This window comes from Aulonocara stuartgranti (genome assembly GCF_965226115.1).
Source record: "Aulonocara stuartgranti genome assembly, chromosome: 2".
Classification (NCBI taxonomy): Eukaryota; Metazoa; Chordata; class Actinopteri; order Cichliformes; family Cichlidae; genus Aulonocara; species Aulonocara stuartgranti.
Window position 1 is genome coordinate 30,806,123 of NC_138940.1, and position 27,200 is coordinate 30,833,322.

The window sequence follows — 27,200 nt, forward strand, 5'->3', positions numbered from 1 at the left end:
ACTCTTTTTTTGGCAAGCTTTCTTATCATTTCTTTAAGTAGTCTTCAGGAGTAGTTTTCCAGCCTTGAAGGACAATCAAAGCTCTTCTTTGGATGTTGGCAGCCTTTTGTTCTGTTCTCTGTCAAGATGATCCCAATAATGCTGAAGTCTGCACTCTGGGGAGTCCAGTTCATGACTGATGGTGTTCCTCTGTGTATGTTTTCTAACTACATATGCTTTTTCTGCACCTGTAGTGCATTTAGGAACACTATCATGCTGAAAACACTGAGTCATTGGCAATCAGATTCTTTCCAGATGGTATTGCAATCAAATTTTGGAAAATCTGACAGTACCTTTCTGCATTAATAATTCCATTAATGTTGACAAGATCCCCAACACCAAACTCTGACAGAGCCTCTGAGTAGACACTGACTATTTGTACCTTCTCCAGACTTCTTCCCTACATATTCATGACGATTTGTACCAAAACTTTGCAAATTTGCATCATCAATCCATAAGACCTGTTGCTGCTGATTTTCAGTCTAGTTCTTGTGTAATTTAGAGACAGTAACTCACCATTAAGATCATTCACTGGTGAGTTTTCAGAGAATGAAGACCAGATGCGTCTCTCAGGTCCTGTTTCTTCTCTAGAATTTTTTTCCCCTAATTCTTAAGGCCATGACTTTCAGGTAATTCTCATCTGCTGTAGATATTTTTTATTTATTTATTTATTTATTTTATGTCTGCCAGATCTTATTTTGTCCTCTATTTGTCCAGTTATTTTAAATTCCTTAAGCACACTGCATACCATGCCACTAATAGCTCTTTGGGAATTACCTTGTGTATGTAAATACTATTTTATGTCTCTCAAAGGCTTTGTGTTGGCATTTTTTGTAGATTTAACTAAACAAATGGAACAAATGATGTGTTTTTTGATGAGCTGCTGGTAACAAAGTACCAAAAGATTTACTAAGTTGTCTGTTATGTGTAGACACAACACTTGATTTGAGTGTCTTTTTGTGCTTGAATGAGTCTGTGTTAAGTAGCGTAACAAACAAGCAAAAAGAACAGGACTGGACTGAACATGAATAGAAACAAAAAAGCAGTTACATACAAAGAAAAACTTCGAAAAAACTTAAAAAAAAGGTCCAGCTTATACAAAAGTATACAAAAAACATCATATGAGTTATTAAGTATTAAGACTTAAATGCAGGGCAGCACAGAGAGAAATTGAAGGTGGCAGAAAGTCCCCCCCACCTCCCCAGGGGGCAAAGGAACCAAGGCTTTTTATTTACGCCACTGCTTTTCTATTAACTTCCCTTGGATGAAACAACAGCTGCGTGCCATCTGCAAGCGATCTAATATTGTTAGCGGTTTTCTGACATAATGCCCTGTAAAATTTTAACAAGCCCATATGCTCTAGATAGATGGAGGGCATCCAGCGTTAAGGAGACTCTTGATCCGTGAAGAACGGGGCATTAAAATTAGCATGCTGTTGCCCTGGTGACGGAAGCAAGCTAACCCGAAGCTGCACCGTAATGTTGACGTTTAGAAAGTTTATTTGTAAGTGGAGACTCTGCGGTGTAGCATTTTTATAAATTACCCATTCAAGGCTGCCGGGGGGCTAGCAGTAAAACCCGAGGAAACCCCTGTTACTGCTTGGTAAGGGGTCAGGGTTTGTGTGTGTGTGTAGCGGGGAGTTGGCAATTAAAACTTGCTGAGCAGCTAGCAGCAGCGCCACTACCGTTAAGCTACCTGCGCAGGAAAATACGGAGAATCTCGGATAACGGGAGGCCGTCTCACAAGGTAACGAATAACAACACGAATTTTCCAGCTCTGCTACTACAGAAAGTGAGGTCTGCTTTGTTAAATCACTGCTGTGGTAAATGGCGAAACATACATAGCAATTACACACGTGTTTTGAAAATTGTAAGCAACGGTGAAACATGATAACAATTACTCCATATTATTTATTGGTTCATTTAGGGCCATTTTATTGATAATCTAATCTGTAATATTTTTATTTAAACTGGTTAAAACGTTTCTCTTTTTAAGGCTAACTGAAACTATTATAGGTATTTATATATTCTATACATTATTATTGTTACTTAATAAAATAAATTAATAAATGTGTTTGTATTGGCTTACAAACTTTGCATTTGGAATTTAATGTTGCCTTCTTACACTGCAAAATGTCGTGTTTAACTATTAAATTCAACTAAACGTAATGTCATCAGGGAAAAAAGTTTTAATTAATACACTTGTGAGATCATGTTAATAAATCTTTAGTTTAATCATGTCCTTTATTCTGGCTGTATTGTGGCTTTTATTTACAGATATCCTGTTTCACTTAATTAACCATCATATGTACAAAATAAAATCTCTTTTTTTAGGTAAAGTCAAGTCCATTATGTTTATATTGCCCCAAATCAGAAAATCTCTGAGCTTCAAGTTTAAATTTTTCAGTGCATTGTTTAACTTTAATATTAAGAGAGTCCAGCTTTGCATAAAGACTTTTCTATTTGTGTCTATTTTCTTATAATAACTAATATAACCATAGTCCAAGAGTGAGTATTTGAGTAGGGTAGGTAAGTCTAATTGCCTGAGGGTAAAAGCTCCTCAGAAATCTTTCTGTATTGGCCGCTGGTACGCAGGAGTATCTTCCTGATGGGAGCATATGGTATGATGTTTTTTATAGTGAAGAATAACTAAAATCAGGGGTGAAAAAGTCATTATAGTTAGCTTTAGCTTCTAAATATAACACCTTAAAATGAATCTCTGGAAGCAACTGGAAACTTGAATAAATCAGAAACAAAAGCAACTAAAAATAAATGCTAATTTTAAAAAAAGAAACTATGATAACTCTGCACGGCATGCTTTCAGGTGTGCAAGAGAAAACCTGACCTTAGAAGATGGTGAAAAAAAAAATGCCAAAGGGCGTCACAGGTGCCCTTTCACAGACAAGACACAAAAGTCTGTTTCTCACATCGCAAGCAGCAAAGACCTGATCCAGCTGGATGATGAAGCTGAAAGTGACACCTCTGCAGCTCCTCCACAGCCCCACATAACCATCCAAAGCTGCCAGGGCTTCCCAGACAGAGTTTACCTGCTGGCATCAGTAATCTATCAGAATAACCATCTGGAAAAGCCCGCTGCACAACGGTTAGTGAGTTATGGCAAAGAAAGAGGACTCCGGTTACCTGAAGTCAAAGATGAGGAGATGCATCGTGCAGCTTATGAGTTGGCCTTCAGCACACTAAAATGTAAGTTGGCAATTAACTGTTAGCTCAGGGTTATTTCTCGAACCTTTATTATTCCTTTTTTTGCCTTTCTCTGCCCGCCTGCCATATAAACATAAATCAACAATCTCATATGAGGAGCAGCTGATGTTTCTGTTCATAGTTTGTTTAGTTTGTTTTTGCCTTGAGATGATCTTTCACAACACTACAGAAGGGAAAATGTCTTAATAAACATTACTTTCTAGCATCTGATTGTTAGAATCTGACTGGTATTAGATCCTAATGTGGCAGTCTAATTGAGATCATGGGATGAGTCGTTTAAGGGCCTGAAACAATTAAAGTCTCATTTAACCATTAATAAAATAAGTCACTGTTTGCTGTGGGTGGATAACCAGTCTGTTACCTCAAGTGCAGCACAAAGCATACAATTTTTTATGATTAAGAAACTGAGATTGTCCTTTGATATAGTATTAAAAGTCATAAAAGTCAATAACAAAATACCAAGACTGCATCTTCTCTGATTGATTTGATTTCTGGCAAACAAACAGCTTTGGGCAAGTTAATTGCCAGGTAGAATTGCATATAGATAGACTGATGAAGGGCGAGTAGAAGAGGGGGAAAAAAATGCTCGAGTGGTCATGGGGGAATTCTGCGTCATGCTACAAATCAATTTGTCCCTTAATCTGTTTGCTGGGACTAGGGTGAGGTCTGGGTGACCGAAGTCACAGGGTGTGTAATCACCATGGCAATAATGCAGAGGAGGCGAGCCAACAGCCAGGGCAGGAAGCCGGCTGGAATCGATTTAACGTGTTTTCAGTGGATGCCGAGGTCAGGTTGCTAGAACACCCCCATGGCCATGGATGATTTTTTTCATCTTCTCGCTGTGTGTCCACTGAATCTGGATGAATATCAGACATACATGTTAAACAATTAATGCAGATCACCTCAAAAATATCCATCATCACCAGCTCCAGCACCTCATTTGAGTAACTTATATTAGATTTGTAGCTCTAGGTCATCACAGCCTGCTTGCATTACCAGGCGAAACTAGGAAGATTGCTAAGGATAATAGAAGAGAAACTAGCAACTAGTAACTAGTTACAAAATTTAAAGAAAGGAAGGGTGACTCAAGACTTCTCCACAATTTACTCCACATTTTACTTGTTTTTTTAATCACTCCTTTCTTATTATTTTAAAGATAAATACTGTTATAAGTTTGGACTAGACAAGGTAAGATCATTTAAAGAAGCTGTGGAGCCTCACCTCCTTGTGTTGAGTACTTGAGATAGATCAAGTCATTTTTACAGTAGGTGTGTATGTATATATATGACTATTTTGTGTTGCAGAGACATTGCTACTGACATACTTTAATCATGTATGTGTTTTGGATTCGTGTTTGTATTTTTGTGATGTTTGCTGTGTAGATGAAGCGACACACCCTCGAAGCGTCTTAGTTTTTCTTCTTCCTCCTGCAAACACGCCAGCTTTTCGTGCAGAATTTGATTTTCTCCTGACACGCAGCACTAGGATGCTGGGAGTCATGACAACACACATGCATCTTGTAGGTACATTCAATGACCGATCCAAAACTGAACAAAGGTCAGATGTTAACCTAAAGAAGAAGCGCTTCACCAGCGAAAAGCACACAGAGCAAAATGTCAGTGAGTATGAACTGGTATTGATCTTTGTGATTATAACTCTTATCTGTTCTAAACAAAAGGTTCAGTGAGCTCCATGTCGGTGGCGGAAGACACAGACACTCCCTTTCGGGGTGTTGTGAGGAGTGTCGAGCAATGCTCAATGTTATGGGGTTGGTGTTGAGGTTGATCTTTACCCTGGTTTAGAATTGCCATTTCATAAACAAAAGACAAAGCTGTTGGGATTTTCTCCACATCTTCTCCTTCTCTTACACTTCATTCTCACTCTTTTCTTCTTCTGTGCCTTCTTTTGTCTCTTAAAAAAACAATTTTCCAGTGTAGCTCTGCTAGATCAGCGACCTAAAGGCAGGTTATGTTTTCAAGGTTTCATATCTTATTCAGTGGTCATGCAGTGTGCTGTCATTGCTTGAGGAATACGCTCGTGTTAAGCTGTGTAAAGTAATTTTTGTGGGAATGTGGTAGAAATTCATTTGACCTTGTCAGTAGCCATAAAAGTCCTCCCTCCTCCTCTTTTTTGCCTCTTTCTACTGGCTCCTCTGAGTATTTCTGTCTCATTGTCCACTGGCCAACTGGGCTGCCAGGCTGTCAAATGACTGAGGCTGCTCTTCTCTCTGTGCAATGAGAAAGGGCCACTCTGTGTGCTATGCTGGACTTGGAGTATAAGACAAAGAGAGAAAGATTTGTCTTTTTTTTTTTTTTTGTCCTTGACCACAATCAGGGCAGTTATCACCACTATGCCTCAGCAAATATTAAATTGTCAAGATGCATAATACGTAAGATAGATTGAGCATTTAGCCCAAAGGTGAATGTATAACTTACTGCAGGTACCTTCAATGGCTGTTCCAATGTTAGATTAATGTGCAATTGGGTGTACTGATGCAGAACACTGTGAGACAAAGACCTGCTGAAGAGGAAAAAGAGACGCCATTCAGGTCTGGCTCTTGTGCTGAGCATTTGTTTGACTACAGGCATCATCAGTCACTGCTCATTGTGTAACACCTGGATGGAAGCCACACGACACATAACCTCAGTTCTGCATCCTACAGTGCCTCCTGCTGATTGAGGATGCATCATAATTTATTTAATTTTTTTTTGTTAGACTCATTTCAAGCGACTGTTGCTTGTCAGACTTAAAAGAGTTTGCATCATCCCCCAGGTAAAAACCCAGCGTGGCGTCTGCTGTGCAAAGATGTCTCCTGTAAGTGATTTATAGCAGAATTCCCTCTGTGTTTTGCTCAAATTGCAGTGTGTGATTTATAGCATGTTAAAGACCATGACCTCTGCAGAATGAGGCGTCATGGCCTCTTTAGAGATCTGTTTTGCCGTGTACAGTGAGCAGTTATCTCTTAAGAGATTGTCTTTAAGGACTTCTGCAGTAATGGGGACAATTCTAAGCCTTATTCACCTGCATCTGCAGTAAATTACACCACTGCTGATGTTGTAGAGTTCTGTTTCCTCAATTAAAGATAAGCTCTATCATGTGAAAACAGTTGTTTGTGTAGCCGCCAGTGTGTGTGTGTGTGTGTGTGTGTACCTGCATGCAGATGCTTGCCTTGCCCTACACTGTATAGGGGTGCCCAGTGTGAATTTGTGATGTTGCGATAAGTTAACAGCAGTATGTGGTTTCCGTGGTGTCTCGGTGGATAGGGTCTGGTTTTAGATCCTATTTGCAGTCTTAGAGGTGTGTCTGTTAGGAATAGGAATCAACCAAAAGGCAAACCACCCTTGTGACAGACAAAATTTCAAAACTGTGGTTTCACACTTGAAGAAACACATGCATCTTATTGACAGCTTTCGCAGTTGTCTGTTTCTTCACTAGATGCGCATTCATATTAGAGAAATTATCCTTTTGCCCCATTCATTCACTGTGCAGAGAGCAAACACTACCTGCAGAGAAACTTTGGAAGCAGCGGTTCTTTAATCCTAACATGATAGACGGGCAAGTGTTCCTGTCTCTCCATCTCATGCATATCGAAAAGGAGAGCCTGCTGTTCACAGATGGGAATGGTAAGGATAAGCCTGTTTGTTTTTATGTATATTTTAAGAGAAAGAATCCTGTTGGTTAGTGGGGCAGTTGCTGCTTTTATGATACGATAGCGTGGGTATGGGGGTGGAAAACCACTATAAACCGAGGAAAGATATCTGATAGCGAGCTCTCACCTTTTAGCAGTTTAAAGTCAGCCCTTTCAGACTTCTGTCACCTTTTTCATAAAGAAGGTCAAGAAGAGTTTCCCTGGACTAAAATGACAGAATTAAGTTATTGATTGCACCATAGCGGTGTGCAAATAATTTTTATAGGACAGCAAAGTATAGATGAGCAGGTACCTCTGTAATACTCTGTATACAACAAATTACAGCATCCCCATAATCAGGATGGATTTTTTTTTAAATCCTTTCTTATTCCTGTTAAAAATTAAATATAATCAGAGATCGTGCAGTCAAAATGAGATGCCTCATTAAGGAATAATTACTATAAAAGCAAAAGTGAGCAAAAGTAGTGTTATGGGAAAAAAAAATATATCCAAGGTCATAAATGTTCCCACACTACCTTGTGTTATCCTTGGTAAAAACGTTCTAGGAGAATTAGACTAGAAATATCATAATGACGTGCATATGGTTAGATATACTTGGGATCATAAATTATTTGGTTACTTGAGGGTTAATTAATGGTGTGAATAAAATGGAAAATTGAATCATACTGGCACATACTAGCCTGGTATGAAAAACACGCTTGCGCTCTATGTTTGGCTTCACTGATTATGTCTCGATCTGACCTTTTCATTATTTTATATGTCATTGGTGTCATTATTCCTCCAATTAAATGGGCTCTCATAGCAAAGACACACTAAGTGAAAGAAAAGAACCAAATGAAGAATCAGATTAGGTCTAATTAAACACCAAATAAGCATTTAATCACGGGAAATTAAACCCCCGATCTAATTGAATTATCTTTTGAAATTAAATTGCTATCATTCGGGGTGCCTCTAGGAGACTCTTTTGTTCTTTGTCTTCATCTCCTTTAGCTCTTTTTTTTGTGTGTTTTCTTGTTTTTATCATTAGATGTGGATTCATTAATGGATAGGAGTAATTTATTGTGCCTTTGTCTCCTCCTCCAAATGGAGGAGTCGGGATTGGTTTCGAGGGATAATTAGACATTGATATAAAAGATGCATTAATATGCATCATCGTTACTCACTCACAATTAGTTATTGAAATCTCTGTTATTACATTTCTATCCTTTTAACCTTGTTTTATTATTCCTGTGCAGATCAAGAACTGCTGGAGGACATGATGATTGACAGCTGCTGTTATCTTACTCAACCAATGGTAAATCATTTCATATAATTTTATATGTCCGTAATGTTATCCCTCTGTGTATAGTTTTGTTTACCTTAGTGCTTCCACAAACACTCTCCAGTGTTCATGTCTTGCTGTTTACACTCCACATATTGTTTGTTCTATTCTCTCTGATGTTATAATCAGTAACAGTAATATTGATTTATTGCACTGACATGCTCCTCTCACCAACTCACAAAGCGTCTCGTTTTGTTCATATTCCCTCCTCTAATCAATGACAATGTCTCCCTTTGGAGTAAAAAACATCTAAACGTTACTATGTGGCAGAACATATCTGGCTGTGTATTATCCTTTATTACACCCCATTAATTAGCGATGAAATCAAAACAACCCAGGGGCAGTGAGTTTGTATGTACCATCTGAGTGTATTCTGCACAGTGTGTATGCTGTATTTGTCCTCTAACCAATTTTTATTTTATTATGATGCTGTGTACTCGTAAAAGAAAGCTTTGTAGCACAGCCGTGAACCTACAGCCTTCTTAAATGAAGAGGTATCCTCTGGAGGAGGCTGGCATGTACTTTTGCCCTACTTTTAACACACCACATAAAAGATTCTGAGCAAAGAGGAGGGCTGCTTAAGCTGTTTTCTCCGACGTTCTGGATGATGATAAAACATGGGCAGAATACAGAGCGACTGCGTGGCTGGTGAAGCAGGTGAAAGAGACGCGAAATGAAAGCGAGCGGCGGTGAATGTGCAAACAGAAAACAGAGCTGTCATAGAGTTTACAGATCGAAGATAGCCAGTGTCTATTTCAGCGAGGGCCTAAGCATATCCGGGCACATTAATACACATGAATATATGTGTTTGCAGTGTAATCCCCACAGGCACACAGATGTACACTTGCATCGTAGCCTTGTGAAATATGGCCCTGGGTGAAATGAATGGCTCTCCCTACGGGATAGTGGCAGGTCGTTACTCTGCATTTCTCTAGCTAGACAATAAAGCCCAGACACAATGAGACAGTCTTTAGAGCTCACTCTCACCTTCTTTTACACTCCTGGCATCTATAAAGTTCAACCTTGGTAGAGAAATAGAGACGGGAGAAAGAGGTGAATGAGAGCGAATAGACTGCATGTAAAAAAGGGGGTACATGAGGGTATTGGATAGGGAAGAAAAAAAAAAAGTAGAACGGAAAAATGAGGGTATACATAGGCTTTGAGCCTAAAGCACATTTGATCACAATGGAGGAGGAAATTGAAGCCTAAATCCCACAGAGGATGGAAGTAACCTGAATAAATTCTAGTCAGGAAGACAGAGAAGGTAGAAAGCATTTGACATGACAGAGTTCCAATCCACGTGTAAAATGAAGCATATGAAACTTTAATAGTAGATGCATTCGGGATATTTCATCTATAGTTTGTTCATTTGTGTTATATCAGTAATACACTACTGAATTGAAATTAGCCCTGAAATTAAACAGAGTGAGATGAAGACAGTCTCAAGAGACTGGGATAAGAGTTGCTAAGCAGAGCTGACATGTTTACTGTTTCCCACCATGGGACACTGTTTCCAGGCAAGCTTAGTGACTGGGAATTTTCCCACACCCAAGTGTTTAACCTTGGTGAAGGACAAGTGGAATTTGAGGTAATGAGGGAAGTCGAGTGAGCTAAAAAGCAAAGCGCCACAACCTGTCTCAGAAATCGACCTTTCAAAAAAAGAAAAGAAAAAAAAAAGAAATTAAAGGCCTCTGTACCGAATAATAAGGACAACCTAATTCCTCCCCTAAAACAGAAACCTTTGTAGCGTTCTAACTTCTCTGCCCATTAGCCCAGTTGTGAGGATGTGGCAAGCTGTTTCTGCAATGGAGCACCATCTGCCACTAATGCGGCTGGTGCCCTCCCACCCTCAGGGGGAGAAAGGTGGGGTTAGAGAGAGGAAAGGACAGGGATATGGAAAGAAGTGGAGAGAGGAAGATAGTGAGTTTAAGGGAGAGCGATAATTGTAGGGGAGTGGTGGAAACATAACTCAGACTTCCTCCGAGTTTTAATTAAGTACCAAACTTTGGGTCATGGCAGGACATCCTTGAGCTACTGTGTGTGTGTGTCAATTGTGTAAATGAGAAACAGTTCAGTCACTGAATCAATACAGATAAATAGTATCAGTCCACAGTTCTCCTCATTATGTAGCTGAAATAGGGCCATTTAAAAACCACTGAACTACACCGATGCAGGTGTAAATTCTGGACATGCAACATATGCTGACTTTTGAGCCGTTACCACTGAATAAAAACAAGGTTGTTCCTCAAGTTATTAAAATGAGAAATATTTCTATTATGCCTCTGCTCTTGTTCTTGCTTTTAAATGAAACGTGGTGCCTTTTGCTCTTACACTCTAGCCAGACGAACAGATGAGCCTTGTTGCCGTCATGCTCTATGACTTCCAGAACAGGAAGTTCCTCCCTCGGGAATGCAAGGTGGACGAGATCGTACAGGAAGTTAGACATGTGGAGGACTACCTCCTCAGGTGAGGAAAAAAACAAACCAAAAAACAAAAGCACAAAAAAGCTGAAATCACTGTGGGTGAAATTATTAAAAGACAAACACAATAAAACATGAGGAATTTTAGATAAAGTATTTAAAATCTACACAGCCTGGCTGGTATTGTCTTCATGTACATTTGCCTGTGTGTGGGTTTGTCATCACGTGTTTCTGTATTTGTTCTGTTTTTTTTTGTTTTGTTTTTTTAAATCTGTTTCATTGTCTTCAGAGAGATTTTGTAAAAGCAAACCCCAAACAAACCATGATAGCTCTGCAGCTGTGCAAAACACAGTGACAAAACTTTACAGAGATAAAAGAAAAGGTCAATTTGGCAGATGGAAGTAGTCCAACCCATGAGTACTGAGCAAGGGGAGTCAGAAGAAAGGAAGCCAAGAGCTCACTGGTTACCATTCACACATTCTTTTTTTAATCTGTAATGTATTTGTAACTTTCCATGTAAGGTATCTGGTGGATAAACATAAAAAATGTTCAAAGTTCAAAGAGAAATCTGGCCTGTGTGCTGTCATCACAAGGATGCCCCTAGTGTTTTGTTTTTTTTTTTGTTTGTCTTGTGTGCAGGTTTAAAACCAAACTGGCTGCCTCTCTGGCCCGCTGCAGGATCAAACATGATCTCTTGTCCATTGAGTGTATCCTGCCAGAGAGTGTGAAGAAGAAGCAGCAGAGGTCGAGCAACCTTCCACTTTACGCATGGGTCAACACGCTGAAGAGCAGGTCAGCTGAGCATGCTGAGAGTACACGCTCACCTTCCCAGAAGCAGATAGCACACACTTATACATTTACACCTGTACATAAACACAGACGTGCACTGTAAGCATACCCAGGATGTGTCCACACACACCTGCATTTACACAGACCTTTAACTTTGGGCGCTATCCAGTGTTTTATGGGCCAGGTACCCGGCTGACATCCAATTAAATGCTCGCCCTACACGCTGTGTGTGTGCGCGCGCTAATGTGTGTTCTTGCCTGGGCCTGACAGCCTGATTCAGTTAGGTGTAAATCCTGCTGCTGTAGACAGATTCAATCAGCAGCAACCCTCAGTGAGCTCTGGGACTGTAAAGGTCACCTGTTGGGACTAATGGTGTGTATGTACATGTGCACGTGTTTGTATGTGTATGTATGAATGTGTGTGTCTTAATGGCTTTTATAGACCATATTACTATTAAAGACTCTTAAAAGGCCAAATAGCAACTCTGACACTCTAACATTATTATTATCGAATAATGAGAGATAATAATAAGGAGAGGAGAGAGCCTTCCTCTTTCTGCTACCTCTGACCTTCGTCTTTTATCCCTTCTCTTGGGCTTCCGCTAATCTGCTCTCTCCTCTCTCTTCGCCTTATCGCTCCTCTCCTCTTTTACTTCCAGTCTTGATGAGATCCAGAGTGTCCTGAAGAGCGCAGGTTTCTCTCAGGTCAAATCGATTGGGCAGTTGGAGGGCCAGACCTTCTGCCAGGATCCCCACTGTGGGGATATACTGGTCTTCCCTGCACAGCTGAAAGCTCAGCTGTACTCCACCAAGCTGCTCAGCGATCACAAACTCATCATCCAGGTACTAGGTGCACTGAGAGACGAGGTTTCTGACAATATCAGCCTCCTCTCTGAATACTCTAATATAGCTGTGGAATCTCTTTAGCTCCATCAGTCTTCTGTGATATTTATGATTTCACTTTGATAATGGACTTTCTCAAATTGATTGTAAGACTGAAATCGCTTATGCCAAGAAAGATTAGTTTGCCCAGATACAAATATTTCACATCACTTCCACTCATATGGGTGTGCTTCACTTTGAGCCATAAAGAATTATCCTGTTTGGGAGGATTGGACAGTTTAATCATTTAATTTCTGCTTCATAAAAGTCAAGCTGCCACATAAACTGTGAACAGTACGCAGCACCACAACACAAGTAAATCAGATTTTTGTGGCCAGATTCAATCAAATATTCACTGCCTCTCCCTTTTTTTTTTTTTTTTTTTTTTGGCCTGTCCCGTTTGGCTCTTTTGCCATCAGAATTGTTGTCTAAAGGCAAAGAAAGATGCCCAACGGATTTACTTTACCAAACTGACCATCCCAGCCTTGCCGTAATGGTCCATTTGATTCACCTTTTATTGTTTATTTTATTTTCACTTACTGAATACGGGACAGACTTGACTGGGGGAAAGAAGGGGAGAAAGAAAGAGGGAAAGAGAAACAGCTGAGAAGAGGGACGGGGGAGAAGGGCAAAAGACAAAAACCAACAGAACGGGCAGAGAAAAAAAAATGCATATATCAATCACCTGGATCACCTGCTGAGAAAGAAAAAAGAAAGCAAGCAGAAGAGAACAAGAGTAATAGAATAAACAACATCACAATGTTATATGGGAATATGACAGTAAATACTAAATGTTAAACATTATTGTGCAGCACATAAGATCAACAGAACACAGTGTGCTTTGAGGTAGGAGCCAAAAAGGGTGTAGTTTGTGGGTGTGATCACCCGTGTGTACACCTGTGAGCATGGACGCGCTTGTTTTTTGTTTTTTTAAAAGGTTCCTTCATGTAATAATCTGCTAGAGGGTGTGGGGGGGCCACAGCCCCGTCCTCCAGGGCGTGAAGCAGGTGTGGAGGAGATCAAAACTCCAGACATCCAGAGGCCCCCAGAACACAAGAGACCAAGGAAGACCAACAGAGGGGCAGCTGCGCCACTGTCCCGGAAAGAGCTGAGGAGAGTCCCAGATGAGGGCTCACTCAGCAGCCGCGGAGCAGAAGCCAGGGGGAGTTGCAGTGACGCGCCCGTGAGCTCCGCCGGCAGCCAGCTGCGCCTGAGTGACCGAGCCCCAGGCCGAGAGGCCGGGGGCACCCCACCTCCGAAGTGGCCCGAGCGAGCCCCAGGCTCCAGGCCCCGATAAGCGGCCGCCAAGGAGTGAGCCGGTGTGTACCTGGACGCCCATCCCCGGACACAAAGAACCACCAACGCACCGATGTCTGAGGGGGTCCGCCACTGGCAGGGGAAGTGGTGGTAGGGGGAGATAGGCCTCCAAACCTTGGAGGGCCTGAGATGTCCCCAGAGAGGTGGCGCCTGACACCCAACCTGACATATAGACACAGACATACAGGCACACACAGATACAAACATCCATTCCCACCCTCATGCTCTCATATGCACTTACTCCACACTCAACCAACGTGGAGACAGACATAAAGAGACGTTGTACACACGATCACACTCCCCAAGCGTACTCTACAAACCGGGTCTAGGTGCCCCCGCCCCTGGAGGGGGGAACTGCACCCAGACCCAGGTGGTGTTTCCCCTTTTCCCTGCGGTGGGGGGAGGCAGACCGCCCCGACTCCGCAGCAGCAGGAAGGCTCCACACTCCAGACCGCAGTCGGACGGCCAACTCCTCCTCCTAGTCCTAGCCCCCCTGCTCCAGCAGGCCGCAGAGAACGGGGGTGAGAGAAGACTCCGAACCTCCCTCCACCCGCTCATTGTAATGTTGATGCATGTGTGTTCTAAGGTGCATTTAAAACCCAGGAGGGCTTGGAGCTACCTGCCAGAGAGCAGCAGGTAAGCGCATGGTCCCTCCTGCTAGCCCTCAATGTCTACGTGTATTTAAAATTGAGAGGTGGGCAACGATGCCAGGGGCGGGGTGTACACCCTGATGGTACTTTGGACTCCGTGTATCGTGCCCACCCCCAAGATCCTATATGTATGTGTAATGAGAGTGTGAGTAATGTGAATGTCTAAGTTGTGGGATAAAATTGAGGCAGAGGCAGCCAGAAGGGGACAGGGGAGGGGGGGGTAGCCTCCTCTGCACCCTGGTGACATACCCCTACTCCAAGGCCCTGTATGTGTGGGTGGTTGTGGTGGAGCGGGAAGAGGGAGGCAGCTGGAGATGGGGGGGGAAGGAAGGGAGGGGCAAGTGACCCCTCCCTGGGGCCAGCTCCCCCGCTGACCCCAGTAGGCACCCCCATACTCCGCGACCCGCCAGGGAAAGGGGGCCCAGGCCCATCCAGACCGGGCCCAGTGCAGCAGCGCCGCCCGGCCCCACAGAGCCCGGGACAGTCCACCCAACCCCACCACAGAGAAAACTGCACCCACCCCACCATCCACTCATCTTCCAGACTACATAAGACAATAAACACCCAGGCTGAGATCTTCCTCCACCTCTCCTGTATCTCCCCCTCCTGCAGAGGCAGCTCCTGAGGAGAGGAAAGCTCCTGCAAGATGTGACAATCTCCCCCACCAGTTGAAGAGCCCCCCAGGTGGCTCGACGCACCGGCGGCACCCTGCTCCAGGGCTGGGCCCCCATGCACCCACCCGCCCACAACCCCGGCAACACACCAACCAGGACCCAAGCCCCCGAGGCCCGGTCCGGGTCCCAGCCCAGAGACGGAGCGCCCCCAGAACCTCACGCCCATCCCGGACCCACCCAGGGGCAGCCAGGCTACCAGGTCAGTAACCCACGTCCGTCAGCACAGACCCTCCCCTAGCCCCGCTGCACGCAGCCGCGAGGAAACAGTCACCGGAGAGCCAACAGAGCCCCTAACCGGACATGACCGCTACCCCGGGTTGAGCCCCCTAAGGAAGATGCCTCCGGGGAACCCCCCGACGCCCTAGGCCTGTCCCTACCCCCACACCAATCACAACAGTGAAGGCGGGACCAAACTATGACCCCCCACCCCCACTAGGTGATGGAGCTGATCAAAGGAGCCCAGAGCAATTGATCTGATGTGGTGGCAGAGGCTGTATCAAGACTAATGTAATCTAATAGATAATTTCTATATTGGTTAGAATTAAGATTATTTTTATTTTTCCAGTTCATGAGGACTGTTTTCTTGGCTATGCATAGGGCAGTGAAAACCATATGGGCGATATTCTTTTCTGAAGTGACATTATCTAAGCTGCCCAACAAACACACTAAGGGGGAAGTTGGAATGTTACATTTCAGACACTTCGATAAGTCTTCACATATCTCACTGCCTCTCCCTAATTAATCATCTCTCCTTTATATTTGTTCACTGACTCTCCATCACTCTTTCCATTTTCTGTTTTTCTGCTTTTTCTCCTCCTTGGTTTGTCTCATAGCATTGCTGCAACAAACTAATACTTCCACTCCCTGTGCCTGTAGGATAAGTCATGCAGCTTGGGCCCAAATGCTGTGTGCTCCCTGCTACACGAGGAAGGAGATGTTCTCATGGTGGGCTCCTTCTCCAGCCTCACTGTCTCCCACACTGCTGCCCTAATTGCAGAAAAGTATAAAGCCAACAGCATCAATTGGCCCAGCGTCTACGTTTGTGTCAACAACTGCACAGATGCTCAAAGGGAGGAGCTGGAGCTCACTGTCTCTGCAATGGGCTGCAACAGTAAGAGAAAACAGATGTATGTCCTTGAGTGGGCTGTCAGTATCGGTTTGTGTTTGTGTTGGAGACAAAAGAGGCGACAGAAGAAGATGGAACAAAAGAAAGCACCTGGCTGTTAACTGTCTTTGTCTTTAAATGAAGTGAAAACTTAATATAGACCAACAAAGACTGGGCGAGTTCTAGTGAGAAAAATGGATGTTGCTGTCAACAAAAATCCTAGGGACTCATATAAACTCAGTGTGCTTTAAACCAGGTTATTTTGCTGATAGTGGCTGCCACCTCAGCTAGTCATTAGAGAAATAAAAAAGGGGAAGGAACAAAGTTGACATTTTTATGATTGCAAACGACGCCTTCAGGCACAGAATTTTTCTATAAAGAAATATAGTGGGACATCATGGATTTAAGCACGGAGAACATGTGCATGCCTGGTGCTGATTATCATTATACTGTCTGTGTCTGGCGCTCAGATGTGAGACTGATACTGGAGGAATTCCAATCTTTGCACACCGGTGACAAGCGACTTCAAAGAGTGCGCGTTATCCTGTTGACCCCCAAGTGTTCTGTGTCTGCAGTTAGCAACCCAGTTGATTTCATACTACAAGAAAATGGAGGTAACCATTTAAGCACTGAGCCATACACTGTGGGCTTATTTACTATACTGATATAGACCTGGGAACATACAGTTGGTTAATGTGCACAAATCAAGATGTTGTGCACACTGGATATACTGTAGGATGTGATATATCAAGCTTACATTGTTTAAATGCAAATTATTGCTATTGCTTATCCTGTGCAGTTGTTGCAGTTGCATTCATAAAAAGTAAAAAACAAAAGCATGTCCTTAATGTTTTTATGCAACAGCTTAAAAACACTAAACTAGCTCTAAACTAGCCTTAATATTATATATTGAACATTTTCACCCTGAACAAATATCTGATGGAAGTCTTTCTTTGTGGCATAACAACTAGCGGATAACATACTTACTTAAAGATGCTTTTATACCCACTCGAAGGCAACAGTTAATAAAGTAAAGATTATTCTCTTCTGAAGCTCCTCTTTGTTTTTTCAGATACAGACCTGCTGCAGGACCTGTCCCAAGGCTCCATAGCCCAAAGCAAACTGGAATCCCTGGTAGCACAGCAGAGGAAGGATATTGATCATGCCTTGATGTGTGAGCGTACAACCACCCGCTCTCGTACGCGCACCACATAATCTGAGTTTCAAGCATGCAGCCTCTCTGACACGATGTTGCTTACACTTCCTAATTATCTAATCTCCTATGCCATTAGGCTGAAGTCTGTGGTGTTCCTTGGAGATTCTCTGAGTTTTAATTAAGGACCCTAATGTTACACTGTGCTGGTCATTCGCTGTCTTCTGCAGCAGTCTTTGCATATTTCAAAGTGTTTCGGTGTCCCGCTTTGTGTTGTATAAATTGTCTAGAGGTGATCGTGATAGAAGTATTCTGTTTTATGCCGATGCTACTCTTTTAATCTGCTGTCAGTGTGTTTTTGCTCAGTTGTATTCTACTGTATATATTTATACGCTGCATTTTCCTCTGTTCAGCAGTCTGTATCAGCGAGTTATGCTCATTAGCTTCAATCCATCTTGTTTTGTTCAGGGGATCCTTCTGTCTCTGCTCTGGGATGTGTTCATTGAGCAGGTGGAGTCTGTAGGTTGGGGGAAATGTAAACTAGCTTCTCTAATTAAGGAGCTATTGATCAGCCCTTGTCTGTGGTTTTGCCAGTGTAGATGCTTTCTAATAGGACTAGTAATTAATGGCGGGTATGTATCGAGTGCCGTGGTTCAGTTGTGTCGATGGTCTCATTTCAGCGTCTCTCACACTCACACACACAGACACACACACCTCCAAAGCCTTTTGTGTCTGTTGTGAAGCATCTAATTGCAGGACACCTGAATGACATTTTGGCCTGGTTCTAATCTTTTTGTCTCCTTTTCACCTCTCTCCAAGTTATATTTCACATTTGATTGGAGCCGATTTGCCACATCTGAGCAGGTTTGCTTCTTTATCAGCCGAGTGTTAATTATTTCTGTCTGGCAATAATTAGCGAGCAAGAAAGAAATCAAAGCTCAAATAAAGGGAGTCAGACTGCCAGCAGCCAAACAAATCTTCAAGCCAGTCGCAGTTAAATAAAATGAGCAATGTACATGCATAAGCAGCGCGAAGAAATTAATATTCAAGAGCATATTTCTTCAAAGCGAGCAGTTGATGAGGAGGACGGCTCAGCTTGAATAATCAAATTTAATTGTTGTAAATAGGGATGAAGGGATGCTTTTTAACTAAATGTGTGTGTTTTTGTGTATAGTCCCCAAAGTTTTGGCAATTGTCTACGCCACATGCTCGTCATACCCAGAGGAAAATGCGGACTTGGTTAGAAAAGCGTTGCAGCAAGCCCAGGCCCGTGCAGACCAGGAGGGGGAACCAAAACAAGCAAAGTTCAGGTCAGCCTCACTCTCTGCACCCCAGTGTGCTTTCTGCTTCTGTCTCCATCATTGCCTTTCTTTGTCTGTTTGCATTGCTGTCTGTCTGTCTGTCTGTCAGCTTTGCAAGTTGTTTGTCTGCTTACCTTTAGACAGGCTTCTGTCAAAGCCTCAGCACACCTCAGACAGGAACAGAAGGAAATTCGGTGAAAATATAATCAAAGGTGCCATTTCATGTCTTTAAATGCTGTGTAAAGGCCACGGAAGAAACGATTTTCAGTCAGCTCGCCTTCCTGCTTTTTTTTTTTTCCAGGATTCTTTTCTTTGTTTGTGGGGTTAAGAGCTAGAGTCTGGTTGAAGTTTTTCAGTCCTGTTGACTTGAATGCATCAAGGCTGAATCCTCTCTGCAGCAAGCTGGCCTGGTGTGCTGGCAGTGCCTTAGGCTAGCGTAAATAAAACAAAGGTAGTATTTCTGGTAGGGATCATACTGGTTTTACCCAGACATCTACTCCTGTGTGCAATGTTTGTGGATTTCAAATAACAAAGTAATAAAAAATTATAATTATAAAACGTTTATGTCAGTAATCAGAAAAAAATATCTTCAGCTGTTATTCCAATGTGTTTTCTTAATGTCACTGGTTATGTTTTTTTTAAACTGTATTTTCCTGTTTTGCTGCGTATGTGTGTGTGTGTTTCATTCAGGCCAAGCCCTTCCCCTTTCATGTCCTCTGAGTATCCAAAGGCCATGGATGAAACAGACAGTTTCTTCATGCTGGAGCCAACAGAGCACACCAATGGCTCCTTTCTGGCTGTTCTTACCAGAGTGGTAAGCATCACTTTAGCAGATGAGCAAAGGAATTCTCTAATAAGCCACAATATACGCACCCTTGTTAGTAACTACTTTATTTATCCTGAGAATATACTGATGTACAACAGGACCTCCGTTTTAATAATGTGTTAAGGAGAGTTGTGACCACACAAAATTAACCATTTAAAGCCGGTTGGAGTAGACACGCTCCATTTTGTGTAACTATTTTAAAATCCCGATAGCACTGCCACCACGTAAGCTAGCGCAATAATTATTTTTGCATATGAAACCGGAGGAGTTTTACTTACATCTTATGCCATCAGCTTGTCCTAGGTCACAGTTTCCTTCCACATATAGCTTTGCAAAAACTGCATAAAAAGCATTTGCAGCAACAAAAACATAATATTCCAGAAACACGCTTCGCCGATCCGATCAGCTGTTTGTAACACTTCCTACGTCCATCAGCATGTCCGCCATGACCTGCCCGAAACTGGAAGTGACGTCATTTTGCGGAAATGTAGTTTTTTTACCATCAGGGCCTTATGAGCTTATACTGGTGTTTTTAAAAGTTATGTTTGACTTTATGACTTTCTGTGCCGTTTCTGGGATGCTTAGGACTCACATTGCACTGCTGGAAATAGTTTATTTTGATGCATATGCTGCTTTTTTGCAAATTTGCATTATAATATTTATTTTCGTTTTTCCTGCAGTATATAAAAATTGGTGTATTTCAAAAATAAAACTATGAAGACACTTAAAATAAATTTCCTGTGGTGGGAAACTATTTTGTGCAACTTTCTTGTCTTTACAATTTTCAGGGATAAGCCTCTTAAATTTCTCTAACTAGAAATATATGTTAAAAAAACAAAAATGATTTTCAATTTTTTTGTAGTTTATTGCACTGTTTTGCAATTTATGTAATTACTTTATGTAATTACTATGCACTTAATGCAGACATATTATTAACATTTGGGCTATAATGGTTGTATTGATGTATATCAACTTGAAATGCTCTCAAAAATGGCACTACAAGATGTAAAAATATAATATAAGCTCTGGCGGACTTGGTTCTATGGTAGGTCTTAAAGGGTTAATGTACATGTACACAGAAAACACTTCTCATAACAGAGCAGCGCAGCTCCTATTGCTCCTTCATGAAGTCAGTTTGAAATCTTACAAAGCTGCTGTTTCCTTGTTGATGTCTGAGTGCTGCAACCACACTGTAAAAAGCCGAATCTGTCCTCGCATGCAGAGTCAACACTTTGTAATGTTAGCTACATTTTGCTTCTTACATGGGATCAGTGATAACTAAGCTCTGTGAAAATGAAATTCCTCCAGGCCACTGCTGCTGCTACTTTTAGGCAGTGCAGCCAAAGAGATAAGTACAGGCAAATGTAGCTCATTTACAGTACTGTGTAAATTCTCGAGTGACCCGTCGTGTCTTTATATTTTGTTTCCAAGGAGTCAAACTTTTTTGAGGAGTAAATCTGGCAGCTTAATGGTTTTTGGTTCAAATCAATGACCGTAGAAGGTCAGGAGGCTCTGTCACGATTTGGGGCTTCATTTCACCCGGTGGTGTTGGGGATCTTGTCAAAATTGATGTAAGTATTAAGACAGTAAAGTAAAGTCAGATTTTGATCCACTATGCAATACCATATTGAAAGAATCTGATTGGCAACAGCTTCATTTCTCAGCAAACACACACATTTTAACAGGGAAGGGAAGAAAAGGCACCAACATCCAAAGAAACGCTTTGGATGTCTTTCAAGAAGCCTGAGAACTATACCTTAAGACTACTTAAAGAAATTAAAGAAAGCTGCCTAAAAGAGCTCAGACTGAAAGAATGAAGGTGGTAAATTGACTGGTTCTTATGTAGTGCTTTTCTGCTCTAACTGAGCACTCAAAGCACATTATTCCAACATTCCACAATCACCCATTCACGCAAGCACTTTTTTTTTCTATGCTTAAGCAACTTGGTGTTAGTGTAGTGTCTTGCCCGAGGATATTTGGCACGTTGACTGGAGCAGGCAGGGATTGAACCGCCAACCATTCGATTAGTAGTACTGCTCTGCCTCCTGTACTACAGCTACCCCAATTATTGGCTCTGAAGCGCATTAAAAAAATGTCTATTTTTGCCTTATATATTCTATTTTCTTTGTACATGTTTCAATTACTTACTGCAGCCTTTTCTAATTTTACTAGCAAACCATAAAGAAACAAGGAATGGCTCAAGACTTTTGCACAGCACCGTTAAAATGATAAACTGTTTAAAAATAAAAGATAAACAGATGAATCAATAATGATTAAAGGAGATGCTGTGGTGTGGTGAATGTCACTCTGCCATTTATGACTGTCTCAGTATCGTGTAATGGACTTTAAATGTCTAAGTATTAACACATACTTGGCTGTATTCCCAATACGCCACTAAAACACACAGATGAATGTTTTCTCATTTAGGGTTAATATAAGAAACAGTAGAGAAATGGGAACAGTAAAAAGAGGAAATGATAGTTTCCTACAATCTCTACATATATTTCTCATTTTCCTAGCAAACTATAGAGACGTAAAGGGTGTCTGAATACTTTTGCACAATACTGTAGCATCCGTCACTGGCAAGCTGTCTGGTTTCAAGTGACAGATAAGTTCCATCATTAGTCCTGGACCTGACTGTGTGCCTCGCCGGTATGATACCAGGGTGTCATGCTGCTGACTTTTGTAAGACCGGCTGACAGTTTATTCAGCCTTCAAAATGAAAATGCTGTGTACCGACAGAGGTTGTGTGTGTGTATGGTTTTCACAAGCACAGACAGAATAGATTGGGTGATCCTTTATTTATGTCTGCAGAGAAAATATCTTGTTCTTCCCCTGAGTCAGTCAGCTCTCTCATAGATAAACACAGACAACGGTGAAATAAGTTTAATTGGCGAAGCTTATTAGTGTGGGGAATTGTGATGAAGTAGATACACTGAGCTGGCTGCAGTCTGTCAAAAACAAGCAACTACCGGGAAACTGAAGCATGAACCATTTGAGTTGTTATGATATTTGGAGAGAAGGCAGGCAGTGCATAGGGACAAAGCAGCAGAAGCTGAGATTGGGTGAACATGAGGATCACAGTGTGTGACGGGCACTTGGTGAGACCCTTGAGGAAAGGGAAAAAGAACGGGTGGAAGGAGGTCACGGTGCTAGAGGAAATGAGAATGTCGAGTCAGAGATGCAGGCGTCTTTTCCTGGTTTACTTGGCATCTAGACCGAAGGTGTGACACGTAGGTGAAGAAAGAGAACATTGCCTGAACACAAACGCATAAGTCTGAACATGAGAGGCCAAAGTCAGTTTGAGAGCAAGTTGTTAAGAGTCAAATCTTGGGTTTTGCAGCCCAGAGGAGAAGAAAAAAAAGGGCAGAGAGAGGGATTTAGTTTTGTTGCTATAATGTGTTTGAGAGCAAGCTTTGATAATTTTGGGACTTTTCTGTGAACACTGGTAATTGGGATGCACTCTGTCTCTCTCAAATTCTTTTGTGGTTTCTAGTCACGGGCTTTGATTGCTTAATAAAGACTCTCCCTCAAACGCATCTGCTCTCCAATCCACTTTCATTTTCTTCTCTTTGCCTGTTCTCCCTGTCTTCCTCGCCCTCGTTTATTTGTGTAGGTGTCTCTTTAGAGAGACTCTGTCCCAACTGGCTGCGGGTGCGCTGTGTTGCACTGGATCTTCAGGGTTGTTTTGGTAAAGGTGCATCAGCAATTCTCATCAAGTGTTTGTGACCGTTCTTCCCCACATCCTCATAATTCACAATATAGACCACCCCTCCCCATTACCGCCACAATATTATGAAATCTGCTTTCATGCTTTTGATGCCAGCGCGAGGTTATTAAGCCATCTTACCCCCACCGGGTGTGACGGAGCTCTCCCGCACCGTTTCCCTCTGACCATCCATCATGTTTTATACCTCCACAGATAGGAATGAAAAGATAATCAAAGTGCTGTAATGGTGCCTCAAACATGATTTTTTTCTTCTCGCCATACCTGCAATAAACTCAGCTAATCAAAAGTTATTGTGGCACACTGAAAAGCGTCATAAAAATAGCAATTATATAAGTGTTTGAATGCTGTCTGGCATATATTGCCTGTTGTAGTGGTGCCCACTGAAGTTCTTTATGAGCGGGAACAGCTGGGGACAATAAAGATATTCAAGTGATGCGTTTCTGGCCTAATTTCCCGAGAAAGCGACCCACGTCACAGGTGGACCTTTATCTAAAAAAAACAAACTGCTGCTGCTGACGGATTAATTTGGACAGTATTAATGGGAGAGCCAATGCCCTTCAACATTGTCTTTATTTTCTTTTTTGTTCATAAATTTGGAAGCTGTTGACGAGATTCATTTCGGACGTAAATGTTAACAAAAGAGTGAGTTCAAATCCAGGAACTGCTGTGGCAGCTGAGTTTGGCAGAGAGTAGACGGAAGCGAGAGATTTACAGAGTATGGCATAGTTGGTTAGTGGAGATGGAGTAAGTGAGATTTACAGAGGTGAAGGGGAAGAAAAGGAGGCGAGGGAGAGAATCTGTTGAATAATTCAGCGCCCCCTCCGTCTGTATGAGTTAACGTCAGTGAAGTTCAGGGCGTCCACCAAAGACCGCATTACTGAGGTGCTTCTAGAACCATGTTTACCTGCCTAGAGTGCATCGAAGCACGCGGTGTCACACAGGTGCAAGATTCCCACCTTGACACAGTGTGCATGCACACATACAGAGAAATGATGTAGACTTATGGACAGCTTGTACAAACGCCTAAATGCATTTGCATTAAAGCACAGGCAAACACTCAAAAACTAAATACACACAAAGACTCACGCAGGCTGCATGTCCCTGTAGTGTGCACTGTGCTTGTGAATAATTCAGGCATTGAGGAGAGCAGTGGGCTGCTGCTGAGACAGCAGGTGACCCTGCAGCCAGCAGCAAGGACATGGTGGCTTCCTTTCCTGTCCTCTCTCCTTTTTCTCTCCTCTCGTTTCCAAAAATTTGTTTTTTGAATAAACATTAAATACAGTTAAAATGTACCATTCAGTGCACTTCCCCTTCCATGCTAATCACTTAAAAGAACAATGTCCATTAACAAATTTTCATGAAACGCTGCATTTTTCATGTCCCTATTCTTTTTTTCAATTCTCAAAAGCCTGAGCCAGCAGTCAAAGAGGCACCAAACGAGGTGATCGCCAGGGCAAATGCAAAAGGCATACTGGACAAACTGGGCTCCAACCACCTTACTAGAAAAGAACAACACGAAAACAGCAGCAGGATGAAAAAAGCAGCCAGTGTTCGCACTACCCAGTCCCAGCTCTCTGTCAGCATTCAGCCCAAGCATCATCAGACCAAGAGGAGTGACAGCGCTGTGCTCTGTGGACATCAGGATTTTACTAACATGAAGCAGTCTTCACAAGGTGGGTGTGCACCCAACAGTCAAATAACTCAAGTCAACTGAATGTGCAGTGGAGAGAAAAGACAGATACCACTCTCATGTGCCCATTAAAACTAAGCTAATGACATCTAAGTTAGAATAAAATGTGGAAATGAGGGCAGAGCTTGCCTACATCTCTAAAAAAGAAAAGAAATAGGCTGTGGATAATTAAGTGTCACTGATTGGTTGCATCATCTCTATTTAGTAAATTTTTTTTTCAAGCTGGGATTTATAGATGTTGTGTACCAGTAGTAATGTTTAGTTTGGTTGGAATGAGTTCAGCCTTTTCTCCCTAGCCTCCTACACTTTATTTCAAAATGATAAATTCCTTTTTTGTCCCATCTTATTGTTTTTATCCTTTAGAAAAACCCAAATCACTGCGCTTGCAAGCCACAAAGGGCACCACATCAAGCTCGTTCTCTTACTCCAGACCAGAATGCAACAGCGCTTCCTGTTCCTCCTCCAAACTAGAAAAAAGCTTACACACTGCTCCTGTCACCACCACTCTGCGTTATTCTTCTTCTTCTGCCGCTCCTGCGGTCCCAGCGGCCCGCTCACGTGGACCTCAAAAGGAGGTGCTGAAACCTGTGCTCTTCGTCCTGCCTCCCGTTCACTTCCCCAACTTTTTTCCACCCCAGCACAGCCGATCCAGATTCAGCCCCAGCCTCAGCTGCAAGTGGAAGAGACAGACTCCGATCGTTTCCTCCTGCTCCGGCGGCAGTCTCTCCAAAGATGCTCAGGAAATTCCCGTCCTCACATGTTTTGACCTCACAAACACAAAGAAGAGCATAAAGAAGAGCTAGCCTTTGTATCAAACGTCTAATGAAATAAAGCTAGCAGTGCCTAAAACCTGCACGAGAAGTTCTGCGTTGTTAATGAACTGCTTCATGACACACAGCATGTGAATGTTGTCTAACTCTAAACATTATTACTTATTGTAATTTAAGTGTCATTGTGTGCCATAAAGAACAACCTAGTCAAGTCCAGTCAGACTGTATATATTTATATTTCTGTGCCGTGTCATTTCAATGTCAGTACATGATGAAGGCCTATATTTCTGCACTTCTACTGACCTGAAAAATTAAAAAGGACATTTTTTTTTTCTTTTGGTAATGCATTTATTGTCACAACAGCTTACATTTACATGGTGTGGAGATGGGTGAAGAGCAGAAATGAAATGATTTATAGCATCTCTCTAGTTTGTTTAGTGTGGTTTTCATTTAGATCAGACTGCATTCACAGAGTTCACACTGAGTGCAGGTGGTGGCCCCGGGCCAAAGGAGCGCCGTTAAAAACTTTTGACAGCAGTGACAGCTGACACTCTCTCTCTCTCTCTCTCTCTTTTTTTTTTTTAACTGCTATGAGTGCATATCTGTGTGTGAATACTTGTTTGTGAGTGGGAGGACACTGGCTGGATTTACTGAATTTCTCCTCAGCTTATGGCACAAATCTGATCTTTTTTGGTGTCCAGCAACATGAACACGCTTCACATCTGCCAAGTCGAGCGGAGTTTCTTGCTTCTTCGTACATTTTAGGTATATGTGGTAAAGTTTCCTGAGGAATTTAAGTTGAAAAGAAGCAATGTTACATTCCTTTTCATAATGTATGCAGGAAAAAAAATACAATCTTAACTGATTTATAGCACATTAAAAACTTTCTTTTGCTGATGGACCCATTTGTTAAAACTCATTAAAATACAATCCTTATTTGTGTGTTGTAAATTAGGCAGAAAGCAAGCTTTTAATTATGTTTGGTAAAAGGCCGGATTATTTTTATTATTTTCTTTTTGTGCCAGTGTGTAAATCCAGTTATGGTCAAGTGGAAATGAATTGTGCCGATAGCATCTATTTTTCTTTTTTTTGTCTTCCCAAATCATCAAGATAAAACAAACCCCATCAAGAAAACATGCAAAATCAAACTCTGCTTCTGTCTCATTATTTTAGTCACCAAAATCTTATGTCACTCTAATATCCACAAGCTTTATACCCTAAATTGTCTCTTCCCCCATACAATCATTTACATATGCTCGATTATTACAATCACTTCATTCGTCGTTAAAGGAGATGGTAAGTTTTTGCCTTTTCTTTTTTTTTTTGAAGTTTCTCATTCATCGAAACGATTGAAACATTTTTATGCCATTTGGTGGGCAGCTGCCAGCTGCATGATCTTGGTGCTTTTCTCATTCATCTGTCAGATATCCGTGACCACAGTCCTGGGAGGCTACAGCAGCTCATCCAGTTGAGTTCAGAAGGAGACAGAAGTGGAAAGAAAAACTGGCGAGGGCTTCCGTTACTAGTTTGTAAATAGAAATGTGATTTTTGTTTTCATCTTCTTGGTAATCCCGTATCCTGTCTGTATGATGCGCGATCGAGTAATCCATCTGTCTCAGAAATCCACATACAGGAGGAATTATGTTCCACGTGGACAAAGTAGT

At 42.0% G+C, this 27,200-nt stretch overlaps 1 protein-coding gene across 1 annotated transcript; it reads left to right on the top strand.

Moving 5' to 3' along the window:
- Positions 1–1,766: 1,766 nt before the first annotated feature.
- Positions 1,767–27,175, top strand: LOC309689278 (putative methyltransferase NSUN7; the record flags this gene model as incomplete). Its single annotated transcript, XM_082505570.1, has 13 exons — positions 1,767–1,785; positions 3,027–3,242; positions 8,145–8,203; positions 10,569–10,696; positions 11,290–11,442; positions 12,098–12,281; positions 15,838–16,072; positions 16,537–16,680; positions 17,139–17,264; positions 18,394–18,529; positions 19,211–19,334; positions 24,485–24,749; positions 25,130–27,175. Coding segments are annotated over 13 exons (2,229 nt in total), but the record flags the coding sequence as incomplete, so codon positions are not given.
- Between the last annotated feature and the right edge of the window lie 25 nt (positions 27,176–27,200).